This window comes from Mollisia scopiformis, assembly GCF_001500285.1.
Source record: "Mollisia scopiformis unplaced genomic scaffold LY89scaffold_25, whole genome shotgun sequence".
Lineage (NCBI taxonomy): Eukaryota > Fungi > Ascomycota > Leotiomycetes > Helotiales > Mollisiaceae > Mollisia > Mollisia scopiformis.
Genome location: NW_017263605.1, coordinates 271,020 through 292,277, shown reverse-complemented (window position 1 = coordinate 292,277; position 21,258 = coordinate 271,020). Strand labels below are relative to the sequence as shown.

The window sequence follows — 21,258 nt, the reverse complement described above, 5'->3', positions numbered from 1 at the left end:
TCGTTTCGATTGGGTCTCCCAGGCCTGGACACCCCACTTCACCTGCCCCTGCTCCTGCCCCTGGACCACTGCGGTGCCTGTGGGTTCCCAGAGAAATACTTGAATAACCTCTACCCGCCTCAAGCCACCAGGTCTCAGTCTTTCTCTCAAACTTTCCAATCTACTACGTACCTACCTACCTACCCCACACTCTTCCCGACACTCGTTTATTTGTGCTCGATCTCTCTCATTCAAAGACAGTGCCATTTCCACATCTTTCGTTCTTTTTTCTTTTTTCTTCCTAGCTGGAGAATTCTGTAGCACTGGTATCACTCACACCCGTGTTGTGCTCATATTTGTCGTTACGGGACTTGGGTAGTGGACGCTCCATTCTGTCAATTTCATCGGACCCTCACGATCTTGCACGTTTTTCTGTATTCCCCGGTGTGCGGCGTGGCGGATGTGTCTGATTGCACCATTGTGAAGAAGAATGAGCAGCAGACAGGAGAATGTCAAGTGGGTTGATGTGAGTATTAAGTACCTTTTCTGCTGCAATCTAGCAATGTCTCTCCCAACGCCTCCTTTTCCATAGCCAAGCATTCTGACAGCAGCCTCAAAACTGACGTGCTTTTCTCATATCTAGGGCCTCCGCGGCTTCGCCTCTCTGCTAGTCGTCTTCACCCATATTGCTCGCGCCTTTGATGAAGATCTCTTCAAACCCACATCCGCAGAGGGTGCTCCCCCACGATTCCTCCAGTACCCGATTGTACGGATCTTGGTCCAGGGACGAATTGGAGTCACGATCTTTTCCCTCGTCACTGGTTATGTGTGTGCATTGAAACCGATTCGACAATGTCGAGCAGGAAACCAGGATGCGGCGTTCAAATCCATCGCCAGGAGCGCCTTTCGTCGAGTACCAAGGCTTATTCTTCCAACGACGATCGCTACCACTCTGATATGGTTCATTTGCCAGTTTGGAGTCTTCGAGGTGGGAAACAGAGTTGATAGTTGGTGGGTGAATTACACATCACCGAATATGACACCGTACTTTGGAGATGCGATCAAGAGCTTATTGTACCATATTATCACGACATGGACGAAATCATGGAACATCTATGACAACAACCAATGGACGCTACTCCCGTTATTGAAGGGAAGTATGCTTATTTACATGATGCTTGTTGCGACAGCGTATTGCAAGCCGAGATACAGGATGATCATCGAGCTTGCCTTGTTTGTTTACTACTATATTAGTAATGACTGTAAGCTCCTTTCAGCCCACATATTTTCTTAAGCTAACAAGAGCAGCTGCATTTGGAATGCAATTCTTCTTCGGGGCTTTCCTGTCCGATCTTTCTCAACATCCACCCCATCTGGCATGGTGCGCAGCCCGGAAATGGCCCTCAAGACTCCTTTCCCCGTTCCTGTGTCTTATCGGTCTTCTCCTCGCCTCTTACCCAGAAGACAAAGCCCAATGGATGCCCTGGTCAAAATTCATGGGCCAAACATCCGTCTACATCTTCCCAGCCGACAACGAGACCCCTCGCTTCTACTCAGGAATCGGCCTCATCTTCTTCGCTCTCGGAATCCACTTTTCAAACCCAATGAAGGACATCCTCTCCAACAAATACCTCCTCTGGTTCGGAAAGAACTCCTTTGCTGTGTACCTCCTGCACGGCACCCTCCTCCGCACCCTGCTCGTATGGATGTATTTCGGGCTCAAGACCCCTGGAGACATCATCCACGAAGACGGTAGGATCGAGCCTGGCCCACCACTAAAGATCTGTGGGAAAGCGAGATGGTACTTCTGGTTGCCGATCTGGTTCGTTATTCTATACTACGTGGCGAATTTGTGGACGAAATATGTGGATCCGTGGTGTGCGAGGGTCACGGAGAGGTTGGTGAAGTATGTTTTTGAGGACCCGCAGGAGAATAGTCAGGAGAAGAGGTTGTTGCCTCAGTGAAGGATATCAAAAGACGGATGACTTCAACAACACGGGGACTATTTTGAGAGAACTACGACAAGACCATATAGAGAGAAAGACAGAAGGCGGCTACCTCACCTTGGCGCAAAGGAGTCAAATATTGGATGGAGGCATCGCATTGCATTGCATGTATCAATGCATTGAAGGAGTTTAGCAATGGATCGATCCATCTCACGAATTTTCGAGATGTCGATGTGCTTTTCTTTTGTATATAGGATGGATGCTTAATACCCGGAATATGAAATGTTTATTTGCAGTAAAGGATAGATATCGATATCCAGATCGTTGTCTCGGATGTGAACAGTTCAGAAATAAGTGAAGCGAGAGCGGAAAGATCTATACTTCAGAGCAGATGGAGACGGGAATTGTTCTTTCTAGAAGTGATGATGAGGTTTGCAAAGAATTCCTACCTATCAACACTGTATGTATGTATAACCCATACCCGGCCTTCTTTCTATTCTTGTCAGCCTTCTGACAAGATGTACATAGATACCTACCTAGTTCTCTTATGCAGAAATCAAACACAGAACCCAACAACCATCCCGACGACATCCCGGACCAACCAACCAACTACCGCTCACCTAGATGAAGCCGTTACTCAGAACGGATATTGAGAATCACTGCCACTCACGATCTGGGTCTTAGAAATATACTGTATCTCACTTTCTTCTTTACTCTTGATATCTAGCTATATTCATCTTTTTATCTCATCCATTTCTTCAATTTCCTCATTCAAAGTCAGACTCATCCAAAAAAAAAAAAAAAAAAAAATTTTTTCCCTTCTCGAAATAAAAAAACCTGGCGTCCTTCACACAGCGCAATACTCAGTCGCCCTAAGCACAAAACAGAATTCTTCTTCACTCATAGTATAGCCTTGTTCAAGAACCGGGACACTGAGGTTGGGAAAATAGTCCGTAGTCGAGCTGCGCGGAGGAGGAAGAAAGCCCTATCCTCACAAGCTTCAAATCGCCTGGTTGTCGAGAAGATAGAGCAGCAGGAAAAAAAGAGGAAGAGAAAAAAAGATATTCGATACCAGCATTCCCCTCTCCCTCTCCCTCTCCATCTTCCGCTCCCAAGCACTCTCAGCAATATGCCCGGGAAAAGGTGCTAAGGATATATATATATATATACCGAGAGAAGTAAGCGAGGCGATATAGCCTCTCATCTCGTCGTATATATAGGTTTCATCCCGTTAGTGCGGCCGCGTGGTTCGCCAGCACCGGGAGAGATGAAGCTTTATTCCACGCTGTACTGTATATCCTGTCAGCTTATCGCTCCGTTATTTTGGGTCTGCGTCTACCTCCTCCTCCTCCTCCTCTTCTCCCCCCCCTCCTTTTCAGAACTAAAATCCCTCACCCACCACCCCAAAACCCTTGGAGGGGGGCTTTTGGGGTTTGTGAGTTTGATTGTGATTGTGATTGTGATTGTGATCTTGGGGGTAAATTGCGATTGCGAATGGTGGAGAAGGTGAGGAGAGAGGGAGAAAAATGGAGAGGATGTGAGGTGTGTTTTGGATAGGTTACCAATTGAGACGGAGTTAAAGATCGCGCTGATCAAGATGCGGGGCCTTGCGAAGTAGGTTGAGCAGAGTCTAGAAGATGGTTATGTAAGGAGTGGAGAGGAGCAGGTTGAGTGGTTGGAGCGTGGTTTTTGCGTTATGGTATATATGCGTTGTTGCGTGGTCTTCTGAATATATCTGCCGAGGAGATAATGGGTTGGGATGAAGCGCTGCGGATTGGGGCGTGCTTTACGTGCAGGCTACGCCAACGGAATTTCCGTATTAGCGGTTAGGCCGAGGAATCTGGTGGAGTGGTTGAGGGAGTGGTGGGAGGATGCAGATGTGGAGTGAGAGGGAAGGGGATTTGGTGTTGTGGCTTTTATTTGTGGGTGGGATTTCGGCGAGGGAGGAGGGTGAGGTGTGGTTTGTGAGACAGTTGGAGAGGTTGACTGCGAGGTTGGGGGTGTGGGACTGGGAGGTGGTGAGGGAGAGGATGGAGGGTTTGTGGTGGGTTGGAGCTATTCATGAGAAGCCGTGCAAGAGGTTGTGGGACGCGGTGGAAGGGCTTAGGTTGGGAGATATTAGTATTGCTTCCTAGCTCTAGTTACAAAATGAAAACATCTCATTTCAGCTTTCTTGGCCGGGCAATTTAATGCTAGAGAACACTTTGTATTAGATATGTGGCTTCGAGTTCTTGACAATTAGCTGCCAGAAATGCGTCTGTCGTTAGAAGTATGTCCATGCAAACCTTGGCTGCAGGGTCGATTCTGGACCACTCGATGAAAACACAATGAGCGATCTCAGCGAGAAAGTGTATAGCCGCTAGGCACCAGTACCAGCAATTCCATGCAGTTTCTAAGTAAAAAGAAGGAGTTAGATGCCCTGAGACGGGCAATCAGACAAGAAAGCGGCAAGGAGATATATTTCTGAAAAATAGATTTTGAGTATCTGACTTCCAATTCTTGGTAGTTGGCGCTCGAAAGTTCTTATCCTTGGTTAGGCAATGGAAAGTTAGGAGACTTGGGTTCTTTTAATCGTCTGGCTTCTTGATTTTGATGCATGGCCGTCGAAAGTTGCTATTCTTGGCTGGTTAATTGGATTTTGGAGCATAGCTATTTTGGGTATCTCAATATTTAGTTGCCGAAAGTCTTCATTCTTGGCCAGATAATGTGAATTTCTTTTCTCGAAGATAGAGTTTTTGTTTATGTACAGCTTGAATTTGCTACATATCCTATTTACCTTTTACTAAAAAGGACGAGTGTATCCCTGATTCTCATAGCCAAGGGCTGTATCTGACAAGAACTTTCAAATTCTGAACATTACCATGGCAAGAGCAACCTCTAGATTTGCCCTCACAGTCAACACGATCCGATCATTTCTGTGCTACTAAGAAGCTTTCATCCTAAGTTTCGATTGGTTGCTACTTGCTGCTGTCAGAAGCGGGCCGCACCCAAAAGTTGGGACCGGTCTCTTCTCCGTCTGGACACCAACATCACTTCAAATATAGAACACAAACATAAGACGAAAACTATGATGATAAGCGTTACATGTCTACCATTAGTGTGCACGCACTTTCTGTCATGAAAACAAAGAACAAAAAAGTGCGAGAAAGTTATAGGACTTTCTGGTGTATGAAAGCACACTTTAGTTTCCTCTACGTAACGGTTTGGAACGCATAATTGTAACCTTCTCCAACGCTGAACGGCCTTCAGTTAATTCTCCATGCTATTCCAGGCGCTGTCGTGGTTAATCTTGCGCTTCATCGTCGACTTCGCGATCGTTGTTGCGATTTGCGCACTGTGTCTGCTGGCTGTACCAGTACTGGCGAAGTAATATCGACGCAGATCAGTGTCCAAAGGAGAGTATCGTCTACGTTGTATCGAATGTGATTTTCGAACTCCTATTAGGCGAGCGACATGTGGTGAAAGAGTGGACCTTGGAGCAGAATTCCAAGATCAATACTGAGCGCACTGTTTGTGAGACTACGAACTCGGAAGATATGACGACACGCCAGAAGAAGATTCCGGGCATAGAAAGTATGCTTGCGCAGGTTAACTTGGAGCCTGGTGGTGGATTTGCTTCATCCGAGGAATCTTCTACTACCACGCAAAAAAAGCGCAAGACCCACGATTCTGAGCGCGACTCGGATAAAGAAGTACCAGTCACATCTCCAAACACCAACGTCGATCCACCTGCTTTGCGATTCCACTCTATCCGAAGCTCCACGCAAATGTCGTCCATCGACTGGCAATCGGACGAGGAAGCTGATTTCCAATTTGCTCCTCATTCAGCCCAAAGCCCTCTCACCATGCGTCCAAAACTCATCAAAGGCGCCAAGACTGCAATTACCGTCAGCGAGAAGCCGCAAGATCTCAGAACCATGTTAATCGAAAGCGCAAAGGCGATGGTTGAGCGCAAGCCAGGCGATTTGAACTACCACAAGGAGCGCAACACACAAAATCCTCCCAAACCATCAAAGGCTATTGATCAAGCCGGATCTTCTATCTTCCGCTCTTCTCACAGCGAGGACGGTATTCTGAGCAGTGGTATGGGACATAATCGAAAGTCAAACTCGAAGGTTAAGTCCTCACGCACTTTGCGCCAAGCAAAAGACAATCAACAAACCACAAACAAAATCGCCCGAGCAAATGAAGCAAAATACCCAAAGCCGTCTCACTATGGAGAATCCGACGACGACGTATCCTCCTTCTACTTAAGCGACGATTCATCCCCTGACCCACAACCCGAAGAATCCACCCAATCCTTCCTCTCCCGAATCAGCAAATTGCACAATATCACCCTCGACACCCCAGCAAAGAAAGCCTTTGATATCCAAGCTGACTTCGATACCGCGAAGCCGTATGATGGTAACACTCCATTTGCGAAGAGGTTGAGGGCGCGGTTGTTTCCTGGTATGGATCAGGAGGGCAAGGAGAAGACAGTTGAGAAGGGCGAAGCAGGAAAGAACAGCGAGAAGGGTGGAAAGGAGAAGACGACAAAGAAAGAAGAGCTAGACTCCGAAGACGAAGATTGGGAAACTGTGGAAAAGCCAAAGGGTCCGAGAAAGGGATTGAGTTGGAGAGAAGAATTGGACTGGAAGCTCATGAGTAGCTGGAGAAAGCATGAGGGATTGGAATCTTTCTGGTGAGGGAGCCTTTACGTTGATGTTAAGCATTTGAGATGAGCGTTTTGCGGATACCCGGAGTGTTTGTTGATTTGGGATACCCGAATGGAGTTTTGTATTGTATAGAGGGAAAGTTGAGTCTCGGAGCTCTTGAGAGGGCATCATTGGAGACTCGTGGATGTGAAGGTAGATAGAAATGCAGCTATCTACTTTCAAGTCACTGTGATACCTGATGTTTTCCTATGACGCCAAATCTCCAAAAGAATTCATCGTCTGGCATGCCAAAAGATTTTGGTACGGTGTTTGACATCACTAAACCCATTTAACTTGACCTCATTGCACGCACCACTCTTTCCAATGGCCACACCATACCATATTCTGCATTTGAACTTATTTGTTGCATATCGCCATTTCTGTCTTCTATCTTTTTCCCGATCTAAAGTCAATTTTTGTTGTAGATGAGGCTCTTGTTTCATGGGAGCTACGATAATATAGTTCTGCCTATGAGCTTGCTCAGTGGATCATCATCTCAAACTACGCTAGCAGACACAATTTACTTGTCTTTGCAATCCTTTGTTGCATATCGCTGTTTCGATCTTCTACCGTTCTCCCGATCTCGAGACACATCTTGTCTACCTCTTGTAGAGGCTAGTCCAATGGTGCTATATGACCAAAACCTCACTATTTCCAGAAAAAGCTACACTTCTTGCTAGTTTCCCGACTAAAACTTTGACAGCTGCCAAACCATGAGCCCGGTCCCGCCCAAACCCACTTAGTCTTGAGCCTCAACCACGGATACCATATAACGTTCCATCATCATTACGAGCACTGAAAAATGAACTACAATATCAAGAAAACGTGTCCACACACCCCCATTATATCACCCCTCCTCGCACCTTTTCCATTTCTTTCCTTCTTCCCAACCTTCTCCCACACACATTACCTCAAACCAAGACGTACAATAGACCGCAACCATGTGGCCTCCTCTCGATAGAGGTCCACATGTCCCAACACTTCCCAACTTCCCAAATTATTTTGAGAAACTCCAATCCACACCCTTCCTAAACACGATCGTGGAATGTACCCCCGAGCCAGTACGGTGCTTCCAGACTGCGGCCTCGATCAACCTATACACCGAGACTGGAGTCGATCAATGTAGTCGCATCATTTATGATGCCGCCTCTGCTGATGACTTCATCTCCCAACTTTGGGGCGGTGGATCGAATCCCACTCTTTTCTGTAGTGTTTCCCAGGGCGTTGCGTTTTGTGAAGAGGCGATGTCTGACGGGAATAATTACCGCTCTAATAAAGATTGCATTCAAAGATACAGGGCTTTGCAGCAGAATGAGAAACTGAGAGCGGCGATCCATGGACGCCATATCGAAAAGTCCGAATCTGGGAAACCTTCCCAAGACTGGTCGAGCATGGATGACGCGAAAAAGAAGCAAATCGCCGATCTTGAGAAGTCCTATGCGGAGTACAGAAAGCATTTCGACAGCTTGAACAGCTGGAGATCTGGTGCCAACGTGTTATCTGAGCCTCACCGAGGAGGAGACGAGAGCAAGCTCGTTGACGAGAAGTCCCAAGATTCTCCTCCGGTCATTGATGTCGCATTAGACGATAAAATGAAGCAAGTTGGCAACACTGCTGAGAAGGCAGAGGCCTGCGCAAGGATTCACAAGGTCTTCATGGGATCCATTCGCTTCTCCAAAGCTATTCTCTACGATTTCTTTACTGGCAGCATCCTACCTGAGTTCCTTCCAAGATGGCAGGAGTACAAGCCTGCTATCGAGCAGTCGAAAGATACTCAAGTCTCCGATGTCACTTCAAACGAGGAAGTGAAGCAAGTCGACACTACTGCTGAGAAAGACAAGAAGAGGGAGTTCTTAAGGTTGATTAAGGAGGGCATGCGCTACCGCCACGATTTAACTGTCGAGCAATTCAGAGATGCTCTAGTCTCCGATGTCACTTCAGACGAGGAAGTGAAGCAAGTCGACACTGCTGCTGAGAAGCACAAGAGGGAGCTAGTGAAATTGGTTGACGAGAACACGCGCTACGACCACGGTTTTACTTACAAGCAATTCAGAGTTGCTCATGTCTCCGATGTCACTTCAAACGAGGAAGCGAAGCAAGTCGACGATGCTGCTCAGCGGGAGAAGAGCGAGTTGGCAAGCGCAATTGAGGCGCAGTGGATCGCGCATTCAAAGCGCTCCAACGAGATTAAGCGCAACTTGTTAACTGGCAAGATGTCACTTGAGCCTAGTCAGAGAGTAGAGGAGCATACACCTACCGATGAGGAGAGTACGCCTGAATCGTTGAACGCAGCTTATGACGAGGATGCTGCGAAGCGCATCAGCGACTTCGGTACCGATGACCACTGGGTGTATACTCTCAGTCCATGGAAGAATGAGCTTGTTGGGAGATGTACTGACGATGAGAGAGAATTGTTGCTCCGAAAAACGCGCGCGAGGTTCGCTTGGAACATGAAATGGCTTGGGGTCCCCATCATCGGCTCCAATGGCACTACCATCTGGTGGGATTGGGGTACTGCGAAACATCGGTATGATCGAGGAGAGGAGAATCAGCGCGCTGATGAGGGTGCTTGGCCTAGGTTTCGGGGTCCCCGCAGAGAAGTAGCAAGAAGGGATGAACCTCCCGTCCACCGTGGCGCTGAGAATGCTTCCCAGGACGATCTCACTCGCCAGTGGGCCTGTGAGAATATCCACAGGCTGAATCTAATTACGCTCGTGGCCTTATTGTTGACGTGGGTACACTACAGAGCTTGTCTCCTGTACTCCAAGAAACAGGACCGAGTCACGAAGAAGCCCAAGAACACCGACAAGAAATCCGACAAGAAATCCGACAAGAAATCCGACAAGAAATCCGACAAGAAATCCGACAAGAAATCGGAGAAAAAGGTCGAGACAGATAACAAGCAGAACAAGGAAGGGCCCAAAGATGAGTTGGACCTGCATGCGCAACATGCATGTGAGCGTAATCACAGCTGGACTTCGAAGATATATAAGCCGTTAGAGAAGGCCGAAATCATCACAGACAACGCCTTGTTGAAGCTCGGAGCTACATATCTTCGTTCCTGCAACTGGCTCGAGGCAAAGCTTCGTGCGCAACGGCTCAAGTTCTCTGAGGACGAACACTGCTGCGAAGCAGCCAAGAAACAGATGGAAGAAGGAACCAAACTCAGTCGGGAGAGACAGAAGCTGATCGAGGTGAACGATCAATTGCAAGCAATAAACAAGGAAATGGTTGATATGGCACTGGAAATCAAGAGATCACGTCCTTCCAACGCTATCCCTATTCCGCAGAAGGCTACTGCGTTGCCGAAGACCACTTTTCGCAGTAATCAGACACAGACTCAAGGATCTGAAGAGAGAACCATTCTCTCGGTGCCTGAGTGGCATCCGTTCTCTTTTGGGTTTTCGGACTTCGCTACAAATGAGACAACTGTCGCAGCTATCCGAAAAGAATTTGCAAGCAATTACGAGAGAATGTGCGAAGCAAAGAAGCTGACCACAGAAATCGCAAATCTCGAAGGCAAGCGTCCTGCTTACCCGACCTTCGATGACTGTTCGTGTCACAGTGATGTATGTTCATTCCACACAGTGCCTCGCCAGACTGTAGAGGAACAAGAGCCTCAAACAGCCAAGGTTCTTTTCATCGCTGGGAAGGGCAAAGCTGTTGAGATAGACTTACTAGCTAAGAACAATGATATCACTGAGAAGAATATGCTTGAAGCAAATCAAGTGGCTAGGTCACTTGAGACCGATTTTGACCCAAAGTCCCTCAGGTCAATCTTTTCGAGAATGCCAGAGCAGTACCCTTCTAAGGAACTACTTGAACGCCTGTTCAAAGAGGAAGATGAGTCTGAAGAGGAGGACGTCAACGTACGGTCAAAGAAGTTACGGAGGATGGAGATTCTCCAGATGAAGGTTCGGACGAAGAATCTGTGGAAGAAGATTGGATCGCTGTCAACTCAGACGACTGTGTATCCAAAGCCTAGATACGACATTTAGTTCGATGTTCCAGGCCTCAGTGTTTTGTATCTGGTTGTCATTTCAGGGAGTCGTTCTTGAAAAGCTTTCGATACGGATTTTGGTCTTTCTTTGCTAAACCTTTTCTGTACTACCATATATCAATTTCGAGTCGAGGTTCTCGGTGTTTATTGTCTTCTGAGAAGTGTTTCTAGTTGGTGGTGCAAGACGTTAGTTCGGAGATGCTTTGGGTTGAATTCAGTCTGTCTTGATCTTAATAAAATCTTGTTCATACCCAGTTAAATCAATTCCTGCAAGAAACAAACACAAACACAAACCAGCTCCACCTGCAGGTGGCTGAAAAAAAGGGGCTTACACGTGACACCGGAGCATCCTCTCCGCTCCTCCGGCCCGCCTAATCCCATCCGCATCACCATGGCATTTCCTCACCTCCCTTCCCTTCTTCTCGCCCCAAATTCCAGTAATCACATCTGCATCAATAACTTTAATCCAGAACAAATAAATGTGACTGAAGCCAAGAACAAACACGAATTGTAACAAGGAGAAAGCCTCCCTTCACATGCGCGGCTGGTTGGGTCACAAAGCACTAGTTCATCATCGTACAGCTCGCTAGCGCTTCCCCACAACCAGCCCATGACGTAGATTGCTTTGAGCTCCTTCATAAACTCTCATGCTCTTCCTTCTTCCTTTTCATTTCCAAACAACAACAACCCAACCCAACCCACTTCAATCCAACTCAATCACCCTCAATCAATCAATCACCCTCAACCCACTCTACCACAACCTCACCCACCAAACCAAAAAGACACTCCCATCAAAATGTCCTTCCTCCTCCGCACCCTCCCCCGCCAATCCCGTCCCCTCGCTCTCCGCGCCTCACTCCCAACACAAGCCTTCTCCACGACCCTCACGCAAAGAAAAAGCGCTACCGAGACCGTGAAGGATGCCGCTAAGACCGTCGACCGGGCCGTGAGCGATAAGTTGGTTGATGGGATTGAGATTGGTCGTATGTTTCCCCTCTTCCCTCTTCTCCCCCTCCTCCCCCACCCCCCTTTTCCCCAACAGCAATTTCATTTCAACATCTACTGCGATGAGAGGAGGGTGTAAAGAGGAGATATCACCTTGCCCTCACCTTTCATCACTTGAATACTTCTTTCTCTGCTCTGCTACACCGGTCCAAAGATAGAAGAAAGATACTAACACCCCCAAAGAAACGGCAGCCCAAAAAGCCAAAGCCGCAACCGGCATCTCAGCCGACGAAGCCAAGGGAAAAGCCGCCGAAGTAGCAGGTGAAGCGAAGGGCAAGGCAGCCGAGTTGAGCGGGGAGGCGAAGGGAAAGAAGGAGGAGTTGAAGGGGAAGCTTTGAATTACCTCGACACCTAATAAGATTTCTCTTGTTTAGGAGGAGTGATGGGATAATGGGAGAATGGGGACTTGTACGATAGATGATTGGCATGCATGCATGGCGTTAGTTACTTGCAATGAAATGAAATGAAACGAAACCAAAGTTCATGGAATGGTATGAAGTAAAAATATCTTTTATTTATTCTGTCTCTCTCTCTCTCTTTCTTCTATTTATCCATTCCATCACGACTCTAACCTCCATAATACAGTCATACAATCATACTTCATAACCCCGGCCTCCTTCTAACCCCCCAAGAAATATTACATAGCAAAGAAAAAGAATACGAGAAAAGCAAAAACAGAGGGGTATACATTTCCATATCGCGAACGAGCCAATCCAAACAAACAGACAAATGATGATAGCCAAGAAATCGAACAAACGCCTGCCTGCCGAATGTACTGTACCTGGGTTATGTACAACAGGCTCAACTCCGGAACTATGAATCGAAAGAGAACTGAATCCAAAGGCGTGTTGGGGAATACGTATTCTGGAAAGAAGGTGTCGAATCGAAAAAGGCTCCAGCGCCTCCTCACTCAGGCCTCAAAGTCGTATCCCCCTCATCATCATCCTCATCTTTCACCTCGACCTCTTTCCCCCTCCTCGCCGCAGCCTTCTCCCGTTCCCTATCCTCTCTCTCCGCATAAATCTTCCCCTTTCCAACCTCCGCCGCATGCAAACAATCAATGTACGTCCTAAACTTGACGATCTCCCTCAGTAGGTAACTGCTCTTCTTCTCCCAGTTCGCCATCGCCTTATTCGAGTTCGGATGTCGGGGCGTGAAGGCTAATAACATTGGGCTTCTTAGTTGGTTGTGTTTTTGCAGCTCTTCTTCGATACCGGAGACGTAGTCGGTGAGGGTCTTCAGTTGATCTTGTTCCATCAGGTTGCTTGCGCGCATGGATTGAGTGGGAGGACTCCAGTCTGAGATGGTGATTTTGTCTCCTGGTAGGCGGGCGCGAGGACCGGAGGAAGCGTAGCCTTGGTCGAGAGAAGAGCGGAGGGAGGACTGGATGGAGGGACGGGCGCCGGAGGTGGAGGGGCGGGTGGAATCGTTGATAGCGTTTACAAGTGCGTTATTGACGATGGAATCGGACCACCCGTATTCGATATTGGAGATTCCTCCAACTAGAGGGTGGTTGGAAAGTCGTGCACTCCAATAGTTGGCTGTGGAGACAAATTCCTTGACAATGTCTGGTGTGCCAACTTGAAATAGATGGACCGCACCAGTCGGAAGTGAAAGTGCCCACACATGAGGACGTGCTTTCGAGTAGCCTGGTGATGGCAATGCACTGGCGATTGTCTGTCGAAGTAGAAATGATCCCAGACTCTCAGCATTCTCTTGCCAATTGCCACCGCCGACAACTCCTTGAGCAATCGCCTTTCCCTTCGACTTGTTTCGCATGCTTTTCGAAGAGAAAGAGAACAAGCTCATATAGCCCTTCTCAATAACAGCAAACACCTCACTCCAATTTCGATCCTTAGCTTTCTTGTCCACGGATTCGAGATGGTGCTTATGCTTGACAATACCCTCTTTCGCCCAAGGTGCTCCATGCAACTCCAAGGATTCATCTTCCAGTAAAGGCGTCACACGAGGCTCATCACGATCACTACCTCCACTTCCAGCACTTCCTATCGTCTCTTCACGGATGATGGCTTGACTCAACGCATTCGCAAAACCAATCGACTGCTGATAATCGGCATTTGGCCACGAAGATCCAAACGAGTCCACAGACATGGATGTCTGCGTCTTTCCAAGCGAGTATTTGCTCCAAGTGCTAGAAGAAACAGATGGACTCCACATTGACGATTGATCATCCAAGCTCGTTCGGCTCGATCCCAGCCCAGAACCAGGGTATAGACGAGGTCTCGAACGATTCTTATTAGCCCACTTGCCATTTCCGACTCGAACCGTTTCTGCCGTTCTTCCTCTGACATAGCTTTGAGACTCGGAAGGTGCTTTGCTCAACACACTCGGAGTACGGCGCAACATCCCATTTGTAAACACCGATAAACTATTTGTCGATGGTGGCTGAAGTGCCAACTTCTCGGATGGTGCGCCAAAGAGCGGGAGACGTTCACTGCGGATAGAATTGTAGAAGTCTTTCAGTACAATCTCGACTTGAACTTCCCAGGTTCTCAAAGTGCCATGGAAAGGCGCCTTCACCAGTGGTCCACAATCATCTTGAGGCGTGTCGTAATCCAATGGAGTTGGTGCATTTCCATCGGAGTCTGTTCGAGGAAGTGGTCTGAAGGATGATCTCCACGAAGGTCTTTCGACCTCAATTGATGCACGTTCTGGCTTCAAGCCCGTCTCGGGGACCGATTTGTTAGTGTCAAAGGTAGAGCTCTTTCCGGGTAGAATAGAAGCTCTTGCAGGCTCGAATGCATCGGGAGCTGAATCAGCAACACTCTTGCGGATCGTTGGCATAGTATTCTTGACGAATTGACTTCGAGTCATCTTCTGCTCGATATCCGCAAGATGCAAATCAGTATTGAGAAGGAGCAACGAGTAGCAAATAGTGTGCACAACATCTGAGAAAATTAGCGCCAATACGACTGTCGACGACTGCAACCTACCATTGCCCTTGAACCCGTGGTCAGGATTGCATTCACACCAGCGCTTGGAAAATGCAACCAGAATACGGTCAACTTGCTGACTTTCCGCCTTTAAGACCAGTCTTCCACACATGATTCGAAGCGCAGCTAGAATGTTAAGGTTCGCGAAATCGTAAAGTTCCATGTAAGCAAGTAGCGTCCTCGATCGAAGAGGCCCCTCTTCTCCAAGCCATGCAGCAGCCTTCTCCTTCTGGATGAAGTCCTCATTGCCATCATAAATCTTCTTCGCTCTTTCACGATCTCCTTCAGTTGGAACGATTGCATCTGGAGATGGACGAACATCATCCAAGCTCTTGATTGCTTCAGAAGCCGACATAAGATGGTGCTCTGGGGTCTCGGGGACCTCCTCGCCATCAACTTGCACAAGAGGAAGGCTTGTAGCAGACTTGTAGGCCGTGTCCGTCGAACCGGAGAACCGCCCCGGGGTATCACCAGCTTTGAGAAGTGCAGGAGGACTAGAGAGATCTTCTTCTGACGAAGAGGGCTCCAACCACACCCGCTGCTCTTTGTCATCAATTCCGTTGGGAGACTTGGTAGGTGTAAGCATAACCCATTCCTCGTCCCTGGTAGTAACAATCGTTTGTTTGATACCTGATCCAGGCTCGTTTGGACTGCGAGGGGGATTGCCGATCGGTGAAGATTTTGCTTGGTCCGTTTTTGACGGTGTCGGAGATCTCCTGGAATGTGTTCTTTCGTACTCGGCAACCAGTGCCATATCTCTCACTACTGACGGAGAATTATGTTGGCGGCTTGGAAGATGATTGGGCTCCAGCAAATCCTTATCGGTTCCCGAAATCGAAGTCGCATCACGATCATTGTCGCTTGCATCTTGGAGGAAAGTAACATCGCGATCAGAACGAGATTCATCTCGAGAAGGCGCATTTGGACTCGAGAGTAATGGCTTCTGCGCCGAAGCATGAGACGAGGTTAAATTATCAACAGACTCCCGGGTATTCGGCCTCACAGCCCTAATGGTTGCACTTTTGTCCGGTTCATAATCAGGCGAGAATCCTTTGACAGATCGTTCTACCGGTTCTGGGCTATGGTTCATCTGTTGATCGATTGAAGCCTGGGGAAATGGATCGACAGGGCTTCTGGCAGGTGTCCTCAGGTACGGATTCATCACCTTTCGAAGACTGCTTACTGGACTGGGCAAAGGTTTAGCCGCTGCAACTTCCTTGTCGGGCTGTAACGCTAGCGGTGGAACAATAGGGGGAGGCATCGGAGCCTCAGCCTCGGACACTGACTTCTTCCTACGCCGAAAGAAGGACGATGGCTTTTTCGTTAGCACATGAGAATGTTCTTTTGGTGGCGGTGGAGGTTGTGGTTGCGTGTGCGTATGAGACTTGATTTGGGTGCCAATGTGTTGTGGGCGACTGCTTGGACGATCTGTCGTTTCAGCAGATGTCGTGGAACCGTGCGATGGAGGAGGTTCTTGCACACTCGCAGGGGTATTCCTCGAGCCAAAAACTCTTCTGAAAAAGCCTGGTTTTTCTTTGGATGGTTGACCTGCGGGTGCTTCCTTCGTTTTTCCATATCCAACCAGCGGCGCGGGAGCGGATTCCTTGATAAAAGCTGGCATAGGTGGTAGCGGCTGCGCAGGATCTTGAAGACCATAATCTAGTCTACCACCTGAAGACATATTAGAAGAGAGCTTGCCTTTATAACCACTCTTCGATGATCTGGTACTCCTTTTCCGCTCTAGCTTTTGCATTCCCGTGTCGATCCTCGGAGATTCAGGGGGGAGAACTATTGGCGACGTAGGCGGCGGTCTTCGTGGTCCAACAGGAACGGTAGGTGTCGGCGCGGCATCGTAGTCATAAGGACTGAATGTAGAGGCAGTGGTATCTGTTTGTCGAGCCATAGAAAGTGGTGGTGGAGCATTCATCGCATGTCTGTCACTCCCATAGTCGAAACTCGAAGATCTGCCAGCCAGTCCATGTGCCCAACGTGTATTGCTTGTAACTTGTGCGTAGCCCAGATCAAAACTATTGGCACTGCTTCCTTTGCTGCCCTTCCCGCTCCGTGAATGTATGCCTCGAGGTGGGACTTGTGGGCCGTTCCTCGCAGTTGAGAAGCTCGAATTAATGTCCCCGCGCTTGCTATTTATTCTCGACAGACTCGTCTGAAAGTTCGAGCTGCTATTGCTCCTTCGTCCGCGGGACAATTGACCTCCAGAATATCTACTCGAGTCGTCTGCGTTGTCGTAGTCGGAGCTGTACGAATAAGTGTGCCCAACACCCCGCGGATTCCTTGGTGCGAAGTTCGACGTAGGCTGATACGTATCCTCTTCGAAAGTATTGTATAATTGCTCCTCATCCACCGTAGGCTGTCTGCCAAATCCGTCGTCCTGTCCAAAAGAGAATTGGTCGAGGGAGAGCAGCATGTGGTCCACCAAGGAGTCGCGCGTCACTTGGCGAGGAGACAAAGAAAGATCGTGGGAATCTCGATTTATGCGACCTCTGTCAGGATCATTCTCTTTGTTCGAAGAAGGGTCGACGGGCGTGATATCATCCAGAAATGTTTCTCGATCCCCCCTCAGCCCAGTGCGGACTTTAAGCGCCCGGTTGGCAGAGACAATATTGCCTCTACTCGGTCGATAGTTTTCCATCTTGGGAGTCTGCGGCGGTGAAATCTCCTTGCCCTTCCCAATGTCCCTTGTTGTATCGACGTTCAGATTAACGCCAGGGCGCTTCGCGGCCGGCTTGTTCTCGAATGATTGCATCTTGAAGCCTCAATAGGAGGATGGCCTCAAGATAGCATCCGCGACCCCATGTACGTCGTGTCTGCGGTGTCCTCACAGAATCCCAATGCCCGTGTCGAAGACGGACAAATGTTTATCGAAAAAGGACGAAGCATTCGAGTTGCGATGACACCAAGCGCGAAATGTTCTGGGTCCAGGAATAGCTGCTGGTCGCGGGGCCTTGATGCAGAGCGCGTTTGAGTTCAATTATTGAAACGGCCGAGGCGAATATATGCGCACCTGTGTATTTTTTGGATCCCGGTCAACGGCAGACGCAGCGATACGGTAGGGACTGTAAGATGAGATTAGATTCTCTAGGACTGTCACCGTGACGGAGATCTGGATGATCTCTTTGATCTGAACTATTTGGTTTGGTTTGGTGTGGTGGTTTCGTCGCAAGAGAAAGAAAGTTTCCTCCCATGTAGTTTGGAGAGAAGACGGAGAGAGAGAAGATGTGCTGTGCTGCTGATGCTAATTCCGGTAAACTCAAAAAGTCCCAGCTAAACCGTGAGACATCCAAGAGCGCTGCCCGCACGTCCTTTACTCCACTGCACCGATAAATTAAAAAGTAGCAGCAGGGAGGGGGAAGAGGGTCTAACGACTCATTCCTTTGATCGATGGATGGATCTGTTTGGCTGCTGGTACTGTAGCAGGGTGACTTATTGAAGATGGGGTGGTTTGTGTCATAAAAAAGGTCAAGGTGTCGCGCTTCGAGATTCTTTTCTCCGAGAGAATCCTTTTTCAGTGGAGGAGCGCCGCATCCACTCGACATCTGGCATCTGCAAATTGATGTTCTGCAGACTGCTACTCGGTATGTAAGGGTTACAAGTCATGATCGTGCAGTACTGTACTGTATTGCTCTCTAATCTGGACTGGACCAAACAGCCTGAAGAGAAAGTTCGTTCCACGCGGCCTCTACTTTGAACTTGGTTTGGTATGATGGAAGGATATATTTATTTCTATTATGATCGCTCACAAAGCTAAGTAATATGGCTCACGGGAAATCGCACACTCTCGCAGTAGTTGCACAGATGCTCTTGCCACTTAGTGGCTCCTTGATGACTTGATGCAGCGTTGCGTACTTGCAGCGCGAGTGAAGCAGTACTTAATATGAGGGGAAGTTTCAACAGCACTCCGATAGGATGCGCCATCCTTTGTCGTTAGAGTTTCAGGGGGAGGGGAAGTGATACGACGCCGCAACCCCCAATCGTACCTGGCCTGGGGGCGATGCCGGCTCCCGACACCCTCTTTGCTGGAGCAATGAGGAACGAGGGATCAAGAAGCGGTGTAGAGAAGGCTTCCTGTAGAGAAAGCCCAGTCCGAGCAAAATCCATCCTCCCGTGACATATCACTTGGCAGCAAACGATGGTGATGGACGGTTGACTTCCAGAAGCATAGAAAAAGCAAAATAGGGGGCAGCGAATCGTAGCTGTTGTACCGTACCTATCGAATTCCTCTCTCTCTAATGGTCCGTGTTCCGTAAGTGCCATCAGAATGCACACCCCCTTTCTTGGTGCATGGCTGTCTTGCATGGCGCAGGTGCATCACAGTCCAATTCGTCCCTGACATGAACGAACCCGCCTGAGCCCTTCCACACCTTCTCGAAAAGCCCCACGAGACGTCCAATAAGACGGTCCCTGGCCCTGGGTCGGTGAGTATCGACGTTCGGTATCACCGGGCCCTTGTTTCTCTAGTCAGCGACTCAGCGTGGGTAGTACAGTACCTAGGTTGCGATGGTGCGCTGTAGCCTGTAGTGGTGGTGTACTGTTGGTGGTGAATGACCGAATGTGGCGGGAGATCCACCTTTAAACACGTTTTGGTGCTGCTGCTAATTTGCTGTGTTCGCTAGACTCTCGGATCGTGCCCCCCTAATCCCATCAAGTCCATTAAAACCATGGTCTACTGTATTTCTCCTCTCCGCCGCCAGCTTCCGATGTCAGCTTTCGGTAAGCACACCAACGACCAACTTCAAACGGTTGACTTTATCTTGTCCTGTCCTCCTGTCCTGTCTTGTCTTGTCTCCTTATCAAGGCACCAAGCCACCATTCACATCTCAACGTCTTAGCATGAGCTTGAATCTGTCCTTGTGACGGCACTTTTCGAAACCTGGCTCGGCAGTGCTCTCTGCTGAGACGGCACGGCTAAATACCCAAGTCGATATCTCAGTCACAAGATTGATTCTCTTATCATCGCAAAGTGCACCGTTTCCGGTAATCGTGAAGCTTTTCACCTCCACCGTTTGTCTTTGCATGACGTTGATGCAGATCCGCATATCTCCACACCAGATCGGATCGGCTTGGCAGTTTCTGGTTTGCCTGTCAGATGTCTCGTTTATGCCTTTTCCAGACTTCCTTGTTTGCGAGAGAAGAGTCAAAGTCCATAATGCATAGAAAAGCCTGAGTGCCGGCATGCGAGGAAGAGAAAAATCGTCCATGCGAGTAAGGTTATCTCACAAGTCCAAGTGTGTTCTGGGATATCCTGGCCTGTCACTCTTTCTCAAGAAATGCCCATCTTTGGCTATTGGATAGAGAGCAATGAGCATTGAGGAAATTGTTTCTGTGTAGCCCAGAGTACTTGGACCCCAATTTCCGTGCAAAATCTCAGTTTCCCACCAGAAAAGACAAACCCACTCATCTCGGCAGATCAGACGTCTGTTATTGTAGCAGACATTGAGATTTTTTTGGTTGCACATCGCAACGTTCTTTCCTCCTCCTCCTCCTCCTCCTCCTCCTCATCCTTATCCTAGAATGTCTGGTACAAGTCCGGATATCGAGGTTTTTTGTTGCACATCGCAGCCTTTGCTCTTCCCCTCTTCCCCTTTCTCATGAAGTCCAGACTCGTGGACCTCTTTCTCCATTTCGTTGTCAAGAAGAATATTTTTGCCCGCTTCGGGGAACCTACTTCAAAATACATACAAGTCTATCGAATTTCCAAGATCTTGAACAAGGACCGTCCTCTCACAGCCGAGGTGACAGCAGAGCAACAACGCTCTTGCCGAAGACTTCTGCGTGCTGGCAAGTCTGTCCTCGCTGAGCTACATCATGAACTTGTGGGACAGATTGCAAGAGATTTCTGATTGCCTGAATGTAAGATCTTATCTCTTATTCAAATCCTTTGGTCATTTGGACTGTCATGCTTGATTGCCCCATTCTTCAAGTCTGGGATGCCGAGAACACCTTTATATTGAGCACCGAGAAGTTGCGATGAATGCCCGATGCTAAGGACTCCCTTGCATTGAGCAGCAAAAGGCACGTTGCGATGAATGCCCGAAAATAATTGAAATTGAACACAAATTCTAAACAAGCGGAAGCCCCTTCAATGATGAGAAACCTCTCATTAATATGCGGTGCTGCCACAGATGTTTTGTCAGAATGCTGCGAGGTTGTTGTTATCTTTTGAAAGCTTTCCTCCAACCCGCTTTCGGAAGGAACGCTAATAGTCGGTTCTCCCTTCGATAATCATACTCAAGAGTAGATTTTGTTGCATATCGCAACTTATTGTCGCTCGTGTAAAGTTTATCCGCACCTAGGTAGCCTCGCCCAAAGTCGGGTTTTTGAATTCAGACAATGGTACCAGACAAGACCTGAACTATAGTCTCTTCGAATCTGGGCCAAATTGTCAGCCGGACCTGATCGCACTCCACTGCTCTTGGCTTACTCGTTCTAAGTAAGGCACACTGAAAGCACGCACCTAACAGCAGCTATACCTTCTGTCTTTGAAGATGCGTGCTCTTTGCTCACCTGTGAAATTCGCATATAGCCCACATCGCGAGTAGGCTCAAATTATCCCAAACCCCGTTTATACTCGTCACATGAATGAGCTTTTTACTGAACTCATGGAATCATGAACATGCTTTCATGCAACTCTTCTTCTTGATTTTATTATTTTAAAATCTCTG

General features: G+C 48.3%; 7 protein-coding genes across 7 annotated transcripts; 4 read left to right on the top strand and 3 right to left on the bottom strand.

Annotated features, from left to right (window-relative positions):
- Positions 1–469: 469 nt before the first annotated feature.
- On the top strand, positions 470–2,145 carry LY89DRAFT_759591 (uncharacterized protein; the record flags this gene model as incomplete). The annotated part of the gene is made up of 3 exons (XM_018221465.1): positions 470–505; positions 623–1,241; positions 1,288–2,145. The coding sequence occupies 3 exons, from the start codon at positions 470–472 to the stop codon at positions 1,941–1,943; spliced, it is 1,311 nt and encodes a 436-aa protein (XP_018065057.1). The 3' UTR covers positions 1,944–2,145.
- Positions 2,146–5,009: 2,864 nt separating this feature from the next.
- On the top strand, positions 5,010–6,610 carry LY89DRAFT_723295 (uncharacterized protein; the record flags this gene model as incomplete). The annotated part of the gene is made up of 2 exons (XM_018218802.1): positions 5,010–5,063; positions 5,282–6,610. The coding sequence occupies 2 exons, from the start codon at positions 5,010–5,012 to the stop codon at positions 6,608–6,610; spliced, it is 1,383 nt and encodes a 460-aa protein (XP_018065056.1).
- A 950-nt stretch (positions 6,611–7,560) lies between these two features.
- On the top strand, positions 7,561–10,617 carry LY89DRAFT_674823 (uncharacterized protein; the record flags this gene model as incomplete). The annotated part of the gene is made up of 1 exon (XM_018213463.1): positions 7,561–10,617. One exon carries the CDS (start codon positions 7,561–7,563, stop codon positions 10,615–10,617), a length of 3,057 nt encoding a protein of 1,018 aa, XP_018065055.1.
- A 740-nt stretch (positions 10,618–11,357) lies between these two features.
- On the top strand, positions 11,358–11,923 carry LY89DRAFT_689347 (uncharacterized protein). The gene has a single exon (XM_018215892.1). It carries the CDS (start codon positions 11,416–11,418, stop codon positions 11,701–11,703), a length of 288 nt encoding a protein of 95 aa, XP_018065054.1. The 5' UTR covers positions 11,358–11,415; the 3' UTR covers positions 11,704–11,923.
- Positions 11,924–12,124: 201 nt separating this feature from the next.
- Positions 12,125–17,482, bottom strand: LY89DRAFT_249223 (uncharacterized protein). Its single transcript, XM_018206175.1, has 2 exons — positions 14,579–17,482; positions 12,125–14,533 (listed from the first exon to the last, which is right to left on the bottom strand). Exons 1-2 carry the CDS (start codon positions 17,340–17,342, stop codon positions 12,531–12,533), a joined length of 4,767 nt encoding a protein of 1,588 aa, XP_018065053.1. The 5' UTR covers positions 17,343–17,482; the 3' UTR covers positions 12,125–12,530.
- Positions 17,422–18,269, bottom strand: LY89DRAFT_249194 (uncharacterized protein). Its single transcript, XM_018206174.1, has one exon. It carries the CDS (start codon positions 18,130–18,132, stop codon positions 17,623–17,625), a length of 510 nt encoding a protein of 169 aa, XP_018065052.1. The 5' UTR covers positions 18,133–18,269; the 3' UTR covers positions 17,422–17,622.
- A 928-nt stretch (positions 18,270–19,197) lies between these two features.
- On the bottom strand, positions 19,198–19,907 carry LY89DRAFT_249181 (uncharacterized protein). The gene has a single exon (XM_018206173.1). It carries the CDS (start codon positions 19,792–19,794, stop codon positions 19,414–19,416), a length of 381 nt encoding a protein of 126 aa, XP_018065051.1. The 5' UTR covers positions 19,795–19,907; the 3' UTR covers positions 19,198–19,413.
- Between the last annotated feature and the right edge of the window lie 1,351 nt (positions 19,908–21,258).

Excerpts from the sequence above, each read along its gene's own strand:
- LY89DRAFT_689347 (XM_018215892.1), top strand. The coding sequence starts at position 11,416 with ATGTCCTTCCTCCTCCGCACCCTCCCCCGCCAATCCCGTCCCCTCGCT.
- LY89DRAFT_249223 (XM_018206175.1), bottom strand. The coding sequence starts at position 17,342 with ATGCAATCATTCGAGAACAAGCCGGCCGCGAAGCGCCCTGGCGTTAAT. Across the intron at positions 14,534-14,578 it reads CCACGGGTTCAAGGGCAATG|ATGTTGTGCACACTATTTGC; the intron begins GTAGGTTGCAGT and ends TAATTTTCTCAG.
- LY89DRAFT_249194 (XM_018206174.1), bottom strand. The coding sequence starts at position 18,132 with ATGTCGAGTGGATGCGGCGCTCCTCCACTGAAAAAGGATTCTCTCGGA.
- LY89DRAFT_249181 (XM_018206173.1), bottom strand. The coding sequence starts at position 19,794 with ATGGACGATTTTTCTCTTCCTCGCATGCCGGCACTCAGGCTTTTCTAT.